Genomic DNA, 12,981 nt, shown 5'->3' on the forward strand with positions numbered 1-12,981 from the left:
ACCGTGCCCCTTCTTACTTCTATAGAAGATTAATCACGTTGGAAGCCTCAGGCCTCCGCTGGCCTGTGCAGCCCCTGGATGCCTGTCTAGCAGTTTCCCCAGGGGCCTCTGCAGGGGGCTGGCTCAGCACACACACGGGACCTCTAAGAAAGAGGCAGCAAGGTGCTGGGGAGCCCAGACCCTGCTCTGGCAAGCACAGATCCCCCACATCCCCAGATCCAGCCCCTGGCTCCAGGCTCAGGGGAGCACAAGGGTGGCTTGCCCCAGGGCCTGGGGCATCCCTTCCTGAGCAGGTTTCAGCACACAAGGCCCACCCTTTAGCTCTATATTCTCACCTGAGGATAACGCCAAGAGAGGAGCAAAGTATGGGAGAGCCCACCCAGATCTATGGGGTGGGGCAGGGGGCTTGGTGGTTGGCAGTAGGGAGGGGTGTCCAAGTTTGTATCTCAAACTTGCCACAAGACCTTGGGACAGTCTTTTCCTCCTTAGAGCCAGGCTCCACTTCCTTCCAAGAGAGCATCAGGCCAGTTGTCTAAGCCCCCAGAGCACAGACATCTCTGTAGCCCCAGGAGAACCAGATGGAAACACCACCTGCTAATCACACCAAAAAGAATGGTCAGGCCAGGGAGGAAGAGAGGAGAGCCCCTTTCCCATGGCAGGCAGGTGACCTGGAGGGCCCTGCCTGGTGGCCAGAGGCTGAGCAGGACAGCAGGAGCAGGGCGGGTTGGGTTGCAGCCTGGGGGGGTGGGGGGGGCGGGGCGAGGAGGGCTCCCACCACCCACGTGATCCTCCCCCAGGCCAGCCTCTCTGGGTTTCTGGGCTGTAACTGGAGCTGCCCTGCCTGTGAGCCTCTGTGCCAGGCAGAGCTTTCAGAGTGGGGGAAGGGAGAGGAGGGCTGGATCCCAGCTCCTTCCCCCTGTTCCCTCTGTACTTGGGGTGGGGAGGGAAGCCCCAGCACAAGGCACAGAGAGGCCCCCTGGCTCTGGCCCAGCCCTGCCTGGCCCTGCCTGCCTTGGGCCATCTCCTCCTCCCCCTCCCCTCTGGCTCCTGCCCCTTTATTAAGCCCGGAGAAAGGGCCCCAGACCCAGGCTCAGCCAGTCACTGCTAGCCAGAGGCTGGGCCTCCATGCCTGGTGCTATCCTGAGTGGACTCCAGCACCAGGTCCCTTACCTTCCCTGCCTGTGGAGCTGGCACAGAGCCTGCCATCCTCCAGGACCTCCATCCACCAAGCTGAGTCTTGTCTCTCTTGTCTGGTGGCAGGGGGAGGGGGGAAGTGGGGTGTACCCCCAGCAGAGGCAGCAGAACTGCTTTCTATGCTACCCACGGGGCAGGACTTGGGAAGCCTCATTTGAGGGGGCCTTTGGGATTAAAGAGCAGGGCCAGAAGGGCTAGCTGGAGAAGCCACAGGGGCTCCAAGCCCTCCTGACTTGCCACACAGCCACTGGCCACACTTCCCTGAAGGTAACAAAGTGCAGAGGAAACACGGAGAAAAAGAGGGATGCTACAGGGGTTGGGATGGAGGGCGGGAGCCAGGACCCTGAACGCCACCCTGTGGGTCTGATCTTCCCAGAGAGAAAAGGCCAGCAGCAGGGAGACTCCAAGCAGAGCACAGCGTGGCGCAGACAAGCCTAGGGTGTGTCTGAAGCCTGGTGAGCAGACCCATGGCTGAGCCCGGACAGCGAGAAGGCACAGCTGGCTGACAGGCCATCGTGACTCACCGTGGACCTGCAGCCAGACAGCCAGCCTCTGACCCTCCCTCTGCCCGAGAGGGTGAGGCAAAGGCTGCACAGATGGCATGCAGGGGCGTGCCAGCCTCTGCACAGCCTGGGCCCCAGGCGGGCCAAACCCACAGCCACAGCTCTGGCTGCGGGGTGGGGTCTCCAGGGTAAGGAGACAGGGAGCTGACCCTGGAAGACAACCCAGGAAAAAAGAACAGGAGAAGGGGGAGGGGGGAGAAAAACACAAAGGGAAAGTTTCCCATGAAAATATTTTATTTTCTTTGAGAACAGGATACACCTGCAGGGCTTCTCGCCCAGTCGGCCTCTCCCCGCCCTGGCAGTGCCACATTTCTGGACCAACGGGGCCCTCTGCCGGCCAGGACGCTGCGCGCCGGCGCCTGGTCCAGGGGAGAGGGAACAGGTGACGACGGGTGGAGGGCGGCAGCCCGGGAACGGCCGCAGGGCACGCAGGACAGGGACTGGGCAGGACGCGAGGGTGGCCTCGGCTCCAGGAGTGGCACGGGGTAAGGAGGCGGGGAGACTGGGGAGATCCGGAGGGCTGCCCACACGATGCCACCCAGACCCCGGTGTGCCCATCTGCAGAGTACAGCGAGGGTCCCCAAAGCTCGCCCGTCTGGACATCCCAGATCTGGGAGCGAGGAACGAGGAAGGGCAGGAAGGAACGTCGGAGAGAGACGAGCCCAAACCACACTAACTGCTGCTGCGGAGAAGCGCGCAGGACAGCGACCCTGGAGGCGGCGGGAGGCAGCATTCACGGCTGGGCTGGGCCCTGCGCACCGGAGAGGTCCCACAGACGCGCTCCCGCGGGCCGGGGCCCGAGCGAACGTCAGAAGCAAAGCGCAAGAAAAATAAAATTCCTCCAGTCTGGAGTTTTTTTTTCCCTTTGGGGCTCAGAGCAAGGAACATCTGGATTTTGTACGTATTTTTTTGTTGTTGTTAAATTAACTTCTCGAGGAGAGAAAGGAGGGGGAAACTGCAAGGGGGGGTGGGTGTGCAGGGGCCAGGGAGGCTCCAGACGTTTGGCAAGAAATCCTGGCCTAAGGGAGCCGATAACCAGAGCTTGGTCCCGGAGCTCCAGGGAGCCTCACGCACGGCCGCGGGAGCGGCCGCAGCGACTACGGCTCCGGGGTCACGGAGGACCGGGGCCTCACGCCAGCCCGTCGGGTACGCCGGCCCCTCTCCGCGCTCCGCGCCACGGGGACACCGACTCGCGGACCCAGCGACGCGGGCTCCGCAAACAAACAGCTCCAGGCAACCCGGGGGCCCTCGCTAGCCCGGGCACCGCGCCCCGCGCACCTGGGTCGCCCCCGCCCTCGCGCCCGCGCCGGCCTCGGGCACGGCCCGCCCGCCCCGCCCGCCGGGCTGCCGAGGCACCTACCCGAAGTAGGCGGCCGAGGGGCGCAGCGCGGCGAGCAGCAGCGTCAGCGCGAAGGCCGCGGCCAGCCAGCGCGCCAGCAGGGGCCCATCCAGCATCTTGCCGCGCCGCGGCGGCTGACCATCGCGCTCCCGGCCCCGCGCTGGGCGCCCCGCAGCCGCCGCCCTCTTATAGCGCCCGGAGCGCCAGGCCGGGGGCGGGGCGCCGGCCAGCTGGCCCGGCCCCGCCCGCGCCCGGGGAGGGGTCACGCCGGCGCCGGGGGCGGGCCGAAACCCGAGCCAGCGCCCCGCCCAGCCTCGTTGCTGCCCGGCCACTCGGGTCTCAGGGCGCGCCTCGCGCGTGGGAAGGGAGGCACGCGAGGGGGCGGGTGGGAACCGGGGCGGCCGGAAGGGGCGGGAGCGTGGCGGGGGCCGGGGGAAGGGAACGAGCCCCAGGGCGGCTGTGGGGGTGGAGCCAAGATAGAGCGTTGGTGGCCTGGGGCAAGACGGCGGGGCCGGCGTTGGGCGGCTAGCCGGGTGGGAGCAAGCGGGTGGGAGCGTTGGGGGACCTGGGGGTGGGGGACTTGGGGCGGCCGCGGGGGCGGGGTGTGGCCTGGGGCGGGGCCAAGGCGGAGTTCTTGGCCGGGAGGCAAGGGGTAGTGCCGCAGGGGACTCCGGTGTCAGTCCGGAGCTGGAGCGCGCGCGTCGGCTCCCGGAGGAGTTTGCATGAAAGGGGAGACAAGCCAGCAGGTGATGCCCCTGCCTTTTGCGAAGACTGACAGTTCAGGAAGCGAGGCCAGAGGGGCTCTGCTCCCTGGTTTGTTGTCCTGGGAATGAGGCGACCTGATGAGGGATGGTGCGGGCCGGGTCGCTCAACATTTTGGGACCTCTCTCTTCCTATCCTTAAATCAAGGGAGGTGAACTAGAGGCTGAGGTCACTGCCAGCGCTGATCCTCGGGTGACCTCCTTCTCAGAACCTCTGTACTGTGAGAACTGGACAAAGGAGTCTTGGCGCTGCTAGAGGCAAGAGGAGTTGCCAGGGACACGGAGGAGAGATGACGCAGAGCCACTGCTAAAGCAAGTCAGTGTCCGAGAACCGAAAACCAAAATTAAAACAGGTAACACGAATTACCAGACACAGGATGGGGTCAAGGAGAAACCTTAGAAACCCCTGAGCCAAGGGTTCTCCATGTCAACAGCCACAGACCAGGGAGGAGAGCACTGCTCTGGGGTCCAGGCTGTGGGATAAGTGTCCACGAAATGCCAGCCTTCGGATGACACTAGAAGCTCCATGGGCCCACTAGGCCAGGGCTGCCAGAGCCCTCAAGTCCTGGGCCTGAAGGGGAGAGCCCAGCTCCCTATCAGACATCTGTACTCAGAGTTGCTGCTTCTGGGCACAATGACCCAGAGTCTGGGAGTCTGAGCACCCCCCAAAGGCTGGGCTAGTGGGCTCTGAGGATCTACTGCTTTGTGACCTGTGTCAGGACAGTGCTGCGACGCAAAACAGGAGGGCCAAAGATGTACCCTGACAGTGGCCCGTAGAGCAGGACATATCCTTGGGCTCTCCCCTCTCTTAAAAGGCCACCCAGGTGAGCATACCCCATCTTTCCTGGGGACCTGGGTGCTTGGCTGGGTGAGAAGAGGGTGGGGAGAAGATGGGGCCTGAGCAAATCACTTCCTCTCTGGGCCTCAGTTTCCCCATCTGAGACCCATCCAACTCCAGGGAGTCGTGTTTCTAAGTTGTAATGTCACACTGTAGAAACCTCTGCCCATAGTTCTGCCTCTCTGTGGGTGTGACCAGCCTCACATCATTCCCCACTCCGGGGACTCTTCCTGTGGGAGGGGGCCCTCCAATGCCTTCATCTGCTCACACCACACTCGGCCACCTCACCAACAGGGCTGGCACAGCAAAGAGAACACCAACCAAAGCAGCCCCAGCCCACCTGGACTGCAGGGCTTGGGGACACCCTGTCATCCCCACCTCCGAGGGCCTCAACACAGCCCCCAGGGCCTCCACCTGAAGGGCTGGCTCCCACACCCGGGAAGTGTGAGGCATGGGGTGAGGGGACGCAAAGTGATGACATGTTTAAAGGCACAGAGATTACGTCCAAAAAAATGAAGTGTGAGATTGTAAATGTGTGTCTGGAAGGCGCTGTAGGCCTTATAGAGTTCCATTCTGTGGGGCGTGGAGGGTTCTCTTCTGGCCACCCAGAAAGTCCCAAGGAAAGAGGCGGCCAGCTGAGGTTCCAGCCAGTGACTGGCAGGGCTATAGTTGGCAAAAAGGGGACTGGAGAGATGAGCACCATCTGTGGAAGGGGAAGGAAGACTGGGGTTCTGCTTTCACTGGGGGCTGTCAGCTCATAGCAGCTTGGGGGGCTATCCCAGCCAGACTGAGTGGCCCTATGGCACCTGATTTCGAGTGCTAAGCCTCCCCCAGGTATCAGCAGGGGAGGAATTCTGAGAGACCCCTTCAGTCCAGGGAGTGAGAACCAAGGTCTATAGGAGGACCAGACTTTGCCGGGCCATGCAACATGGGAGTGGAGTGGAGGGGGGCTTGGGGGGGGCAGTGCCCGGTGCAGAGTGACGTTGGGAATACCCCTGAGGGTCTGGGAGAGGCTGCCCTTGCCCCCTGTGCCTGGGGTGACGGCAGCAACTGAGGTGGTGCCACCAGCTACCCCCACCCCAGCTGGACCTGGGGACACAGGTTCCCTCACCCAGGAGTCTCCCAGGCCTCATACCTCCCCATCAGGTCTGACCTCCTCACCCCGCCCCTGCCTGCATTCCCATCTCCTCCATGGCCAAGGTGGCCCTACTGCCTACAGACCTCAAGGCGCCCATGCAGTCTGGACCTCTTTGGAGGGGGCCAGGTGCTTCCCACCTCTGTGTCCACAACTCCTGCCTCCCCCACACCCAGCCCCAGCCCACCTTTGCAGCTTCTGGTCACCTGCAACACCTCCCCTGGCCATCCCACGTTGGCCTCGCCTCACTGTGTCTGCCCAGCGTGGAGAAGGAAGGTAAATTAACGTGGAACAGCCACTGACAGACCAGCACCTGGTTCAGTTGACCCTGGATGGTAAACTGAGGCCTAGAGAACTCGGCAAATTAGCTCAAAGGACACAAAGCAAGTGGGGGTGGGGCAGTGGCAAACACATGATCCCAGTCTCCTGCTTTCACCAGCTAAGCCACCTCCAGATAATCTTGCTGGCCTCAGCACAGCATGAGGAGGGTGTGTTATCCAAGGAGGTCAGAGCTTTTTCTTCCAGCATAGCATGCTCTGGCCAATGGCAAAGTGGCCCCGTGTTTCTGTTAGAGAAACCTCGGCTTGGGGCTTTTTTTATTCCCCCTGCCATGGCCACCCAAGCCTGCTTGGCACAGGCCAGCTTTCTGGGAAAGGACATCCAGAGTATGAGGCAGGACAAGCTGACACTAATAAGGGGGCTGCAGCCACCCTGTGCAGCATGAGGGAAAGCAAGGAGTGGTCCAGGCTGGGCTGCGTCTCTACCCTGTACATGTTCCTAACCAGAGTTATGGCAGTGCTCTCCAAGGGGCTGATGGGCACAGCTCCAAGAGGACCTCATCAGCGCCAGGGAGGGGTGTGTACTGTGAAACAAAGCCCACCCCGAGACAGGAAAGATAAGGGTGGTAGGTTGTGACGGCTCACTGGCACTTTTGCAAACATCCAACTTCATGGAGACCTTGGCGCTGTGAACTGCCAGAATCATGCACAGCAGTGGGTCCTGAGAATGTTGACACCCAGCCATGCAGAGGGGGCTACCCAGGTCTCAGCAGAACAGCAAACTCCTGCAAAGCTGGGGGTGCCCACCATGACCCCAAGCTGGGCAAGGGCAGCCCACCTCCCTGGGCCAGGCCCACCCGACATCTTTAAGGCCTAGTTTGGATGCAGAAGCAAGGCCTCAATTGTCAATTCAGTGGCTTTCTCAGTCGCCTCCTCCCAGGGCCAGAGACAGAGACTGAACGCACAGAGGACCGCCTTCCCAGCTGATGCCCACCCACTCCTCAGCCACTCAGGCCTCAGTTGCCCAGCCAACAGCATGATGAGAATGAGGTTTGGGGAGGATCTAGGAGGGCCAGACTGGGGAGCTTGCGCTGCCCAGATGCTGCCCGGAACAGGGAGTGGTTCTCTCAGGTGGTCTGGAAGGAGTGGGTGAGCAGCTGCTTATCAGAAAACATTGCCTAATTGGGGCCTAATTGGGAAGGTTTATGGGGCCAGTAAGGGGGGCTCCTTGGGGAGATGGTGAAAGCCACTCATGAGTCATTTGAAACTGAGCCGGACAAAGAGCTCAAGGAGAAATGATCCCACCCAGCCTGCTAGCCATGGGTAGAATGAGCTCATGGGCTCTGGGATGCACATGCGTGCATGTGTGTGCACGTGTGTGTGTGTGAGAGAGAGAGAGAGAGAGAGGGAGGGGAGGGGAGGAGAAGAGAGGAGCTGGTACTCATACAGCTGGTACTCAGAAGCTGAGCCCTGCAGAGCCTCCACTGCGGGCCCCATCACTGCATGGCCAGACTGCCCCCTGCAGGTCGGGGAGGGAAGGGCCCAGTATCTCAGCCAGCGTCCTGGCTTAGCATCCTCACCCAGCATCCAGGCCAGCATAAACATACCTTCTCTGCAGTGCCCAGCACAGGACCTGTCCTGGGACAGATGCCAAATGGACATGGAGCTTATTCTTCACAGTGGGACACCATCTGTTCACACCACTTCATCCTCTGTGAGATGTGTGTTGGAGACTTGGATGCATAATAAACATTTTAACATGTTTATTCAAATGTTTAAAACTTGTTTTGAAAGAAATGTATATTCACATGCAATTGTGAAAAATAATAAGAGACTCTTTGTACCCTTCACCGGGCTTCCCCTAATGGACAATATGACAGCCAGGAAACTGACATTGACAAAATGCATGGACCTTGCTACATGAACTCATCTGTGTGCATGTGTGTTTAGTTCTATGCACTTTTATCACACATGGAAGTTCATTTGTCCACCACAGTCACACTGAACATCTCCATCACTCATGGAGATCCCTTATGCTGCCCTGTTATAGCCACACACCCCTGGCGTCTACTAATCCACTCTCCATCTATCATTTTGTCAGTTCAGGAATGCTATATACACGGAATCATACAGTAACCTTTGGGGATTGGCTTTTGCACTAAGCAAAATTTCCTGGAGATCCATTCAGGTTGTCAAGTGTATCAACAGCCCCTTCCTTTTGATTGCTTCATAGGATTCTACTGTATGGATATACCATTCACACACTGAGGGACATCTGGGCTGTGTCCAGTTTCTGGTTATTATGAATAAAACTGCTGTTAACATTTGTGTACAGGTTTTATGTGAACATAAGTTTTATTCGTCTGAGATAAATGCTTGGGAGAGCAATGGCTGGGTCATATGGTAGCTGCATGTTTAGTCTTGTAAGAAAATGCCAAACTGTTTTCCGGAGTGGCTGCACTGTTTTACATTCCCACCAACAATGTACAAGAGATCTAGTTTCTCCACATTCTCACCAGTATTTGGGGTTGTCACTGTCTTTTTATTTTAGTTGTTCTTATAAGCATGCAGTGGTATCTCATTGTGGCTTTAATTTGCATCTCCCTAATGGCTAATAATGTTGAACATTAATGGATTTTTATTGCCTCTTTGGTGAAATGTCTATTCATCTTTTGCCCATTTTCTAATTGAATTTTTTAACATTGAGTTTTGAATGTTCTTTATATATTGTAGGTATGGTTTCTTTTGTCAGATGCTGGTTTGCAAATATTCTCCCAGTCTGTAGTTTGTCTTTTCATCCTCCTCACCTGGGCTTTTTCAGAGCAAAACTTTAATTTAGTATTTCCTTTTATGGTCATGCTTTTGGAGTTATGCCTAAACTCTTTGCCTAAGCCAAGATTCTGAAGATTTCTTCTATTTTTTAAATAAAAGTTTTATAGTTTTACAGTTTACCTTTAAGTCCATGATCCATTTTGAGTTTTTATATAAAGTGTGAGGTTTAGGTTGAGGTTCATTTTTTTGTCTATGGACATCCAGTTGCTTCAGCACCATTTGTTATAAAGGCTTCTTCCTCCATTGAACTGCTTTTGTACATATTTGAGTGCAGCTATTTCTGGATTCACTGTTCTGTTCATGTATGTGTCTAACCCTCTGCTGATACCACACTGTCTTGATTTCTGGAACTATATAGCAAGTCTTAACGTTGGATAGGGTGATTCTTCCACTTTGTTCTTCTTTTTCAAGACTGTTTTAGGTATTCTAAGGCCTGCACCTTTCCATATAAGTTTTAGAATAAGCTTGTGTGTGCCTACCAAAAAAAAAAAAACCTTACTGGGATTCTGATAAGAATTACATTAAACCTATAGACAAATTTGGAGAGAATTGGCATATTTGCTATGTTGGGTCTTCTAATCCGTGAATACAAAATGTGTATTTATTTAGGTTTTCTTTGACTCCTTAAAATCATCATTTTGTAATTTCAGCATAAAGATCCTGCACGTTTTGTCAAGTTTATAACTGAGTATTTCATTTTCTTTGGAGTGATTATGAACAATACTGTGTTTTACATTTCAGTTTCCACATGGTTGTTGTAAGTATATGGAAATGTGATTGACTTTTGTGTGTTGATCTTACACACAACCATACAGAGCTTACTTAGTGCTAGAAGGTTTGGCTTTTTTCTTTTGAAAGGTTCATTGGGATTTCCTACATACAATAGATAATTGTGTCATCTGCCAATAGAACTTCCAATACTATGTTGAAAAAGAGTGGTGAGAACAGACATCATTGTTCTCGAACATTAGGGGGAAAGCTTTCATCTTTCACCTTTAAGTATGATGTTAGGTGTAGGGGGGTTTTTTAGGTGTTATTTATCAGTAGGGAAAATTCTCCTCACTTCCTAGTTTGATGAGAGTTTTTTTCATAAGTGGATGGGTTTTTTCAAATGCTTTTTCTATATCAGTATAAGCATATGATTTCTCTTCTTTAGCCTGTTGATGTGATGGATTACATTGATGGATTTTCAACGGTTGACCAAGACTTACATATCTGGAATGAATCCCACTTGGCCATAGTATTTAATTCATTTTATACATTGCTAAGTTCATTTTGTTAATATTTTGTTGAGAATTTTTATTTCTAAGTTCATAAGTGATATTAGTCTGTAGTTCTCTCCAGCTCTGTCTCTATCTCTGCCTCCCTGTCTCTCCCTATCTCTATCTCTCTTTGGTACTGTCTTTGCCTGTTTTGTGTATCACACAGGGTAATACTAACTTCCTAACATCAGTTGGGATCTATTCCCATCTCTTCTATTTCCTAGAAGAAATTGTATAAAATTGGTGTAATTTCTTCTGGTCATGGGGATTTCTTTGGGGGGGTGCTTTTTATTTACACCAATTTTTGAAATGGTTATAGGACTATTCAGGTAGCTTATTTCATCTTGGTTGAGTCTTGGTAGTTTATAGTTTGTGAGGAATTGATTCATCTCTTCTAAGTTGTTGGATTTATAAGTATAAAGTTGTTCATAGCTTGCTTTATTATCTTTGTAATGTCCCAGGGTCTGTAGTGATGTCCCCTGTTTCATCCTGATTTTGGTGATTTGTGTCTTCTCTCTTTTTACATTCGTCAGTCCTGCAAGAGTTTATAAACAATTTTAAAGACTAGCTTTTAAAAATTGATTCCTCTATTGTTTTCTGTTTTTTATTTCTTACTTCTTGCTTTGGTTTTATTTTGCTTCTCTTTCTAGTCTCTTGAGACAGGAACTTAGAATATTGACTTGAGACCTGTCCCCTTTTCTAATGTAGGCATTCAGTGTTATAAATTTTCCTCTCAGCACTGTTTAGCTGCATCCCACATATTGTGACATGTCGCACTTTCATTTTAATTTCCAAATATGTACACAACAAACAACAGAGCCTCAAAATCCATGAATTGAAAACTGATAGAGCTGAAAGGAGATGTAGACAAATCCACAATTATAGTTGGAGACGTCAACACCCCTGTCAGCAATTGATAGAACTACTAGACAGAAAATTAGCAAAGACATTTAAGAACTCAACAACCCATTGACCAAGAGAGTTTGATAGACGCCACCCAAAGTACATTCTTTACAAACACCCATGGAACATTTGCCAAGATGGACCATACCTCATGGTGTGAAATAAACCCCAACAAGTTGAAAAGAATTGTAATCATACAGGGTGTGTTCTCTGACCACAGTGGCATTAAACTAGAAATCAGTGCCACAAAAGACATCTGGAAATCCTCTAAACACTCTGAAACTAGACAACACACTTCTAAATAATCTATGGGTCAAAGAGAGTCTCAATGGAAATCTTTAAATATGTTTTTCAAATTTAAAATTTTTAATTAAAGCAGAAATAATCTACCCCCTATTTGGAGAAAAGATTTCATTTCTATAATCTACTCCAAACCAACTTTCTGAATGGTCTCTTTTCCTCCCTTGGTTTATCCACAGCTAACAGGGACAGTGCCACTCCAGAGACACTCTCACATCTGTAGGGCGGGCAGAGAAAAGGGGAAGGCACTCAGACTGAGACACCATTCCACCTGGACCACAGGTTGGGACTCGGTGGAAGGGGAGCTATTTGCACTTAGGGGTTATACTGGAGTATGCCAGGTGCAGGGCCAGTGTCCCATTTTTGAAGTCCCATCCTCATGGCTGGGACTCCCGCCCAGCCTGCAGTCTCCCTGTTGGGGCTAGGGAGCACGAATCCTGCATCCAGGCTTTTCCTGGCCCCTTGCACCCATGCATTCCTACCCCCCCCAGGGAACAGCCTCACTCTCCCATCCAGGCCTGGGTGGAGTTCTGACGCCAAGACCATCATATTCAGTCAGGTGCCCAGATAAGATGCCCTGAAAGGTGTTCCTGTTCCATGGGGCTCACTGGCCTCCCCGGTGGTTAGCATGTTCCCCAGTGCCTGGCCCCAGAATTAGGAACTCACCCCAACAATTTCAGGTTCCTCTGAGGCCGCAGGGATGACTGTTAGGCTCAGCAACAGGTTCCAGACTCTGCTAGCTGCCACTTCATCTCTTGGAGCCCTGACTGCCAAATATCACCATTTGCCAGGTTGGACCTGCATTTCCCATGGCTTCTTCCTGAAGATTCAGGCAGCCTGGACACCCCAGGAACACTTTGTGTGGAATTTGGAATGATTAAGTGGAGGAGAGCTATGTGCTTTTGTGCCCAAGGGGTGGATGCCAGGCCTGGGTGCTCCCCTGTGGTCAGTGAGGCCCTCCAGCTCATGCTGGACCTCCTGGATTGGCCAGGGTGTGCTTACCACAGTACAAAGGGCAATAGCACATCCTGCTAAGACACCTCCACCTGTCTCCATTCCCTCCTGGATTTCCAAATGAACAGCTTCATAGAGACTGTGTAACCATCTCCAAAACTGCATGAGGTCAAATCTTTGTCATGAATATGAACACATCTCTGAACAGTTTACGTCTGTGCTCAGACCCTACAGTTTGATGACAAAGACTTCCTGAGATGCCAGTTAACTTGGTGGCTGGTAAAGGTGCTATTTCAGTGTCAGTGAGGGAGGCTGCTGGTGTCATAGTAGGGCTGCCAGGGAACAGCAGTCATCCTTGAGAGTCCAGGCCCAGAAGCTGGTCCCACCCTGTCTGTGTCCCTCCCAAATGCCAGGGCCAGCCCTAAGCCCAGTGTGAGGATGGAAGAAAGCATAAATGTCCAGCAGGGTTGAAAACTGATTTAACAAGAACTAATGAACTATTTGAAAAAGAAAAAGAAAGTCACACCCTAGCTTTGCCATAAACAATTTTCAGAGGGATCAGAGACTTTAAAATAATGAAAATATAGGACACCTTTCCATTGAAGGGTTAGAATGATTTTTG

The 12,981-nt window shown here is 53.2% G+C and overlaps 1 protein-coding gene and 1 long non-coding RNA gene across 3 annotated transcripts in view; one reads left to right on the forward strand and one right to left on the reverse strand.

Annotated features, from left to right (window-relative positions):
• WNT9A (Wnt family member 9A) overlaps positions 1-3,430 on the reverse strand; it is a 23,889-nt gene extending 20,459 nt beyond the window's left edge. The window contains exon 1 of the mRNA XM_033853706.2: positions 3,118-3,430. Coding sequence (XP_033709597.1) covers positions 3,118-3,212 — 95 coding nt within the window. The 5' untranslated portion in view covers positions 3,213-3,430. The remainder of the gene's footprint in view (positions 1-3,117) is intronic.
• On the forward strand, positions 2,072-8,453 carry LOC141278372 (uncharacterized). 2 transcript variants are annotated; one of them, XR_012331009.1, is made up of 3 exons: positions 2,072-2,654; positions 4,006-4,210; positions 7,727-8,453. It is a non-coding gene; the product is annotated as an uncharacterized lncRNA (long non-coding RNA). The 2 variants fall into 2 exon arrangements; XR_012331008.1 differs by lacking the exon at positions 2,072-2,654 and adding an exon at positions 3,689-3,842 and having other exon boundaries at positions 7,727-8,452.
• Positions 8,454-12,981: the final 4,528 nt, after the last annotated feature.

This window comes from Tursiops truncatus, chromosome 3 (genome assembly GCF_011762595.2).
Source record: "Tursiops truncatus isolate mTurTru1 chromosome 3, mTurTru1.mat.Y, whole genome shotgun sequence".
In the NCBI taxonomy this organism is placed as follows: Eukaryota; Metazoa; Chordata; class Mammalia; order Artiodactyla; family Delphinidae; genus Tursiops; species Tursiops truncatus.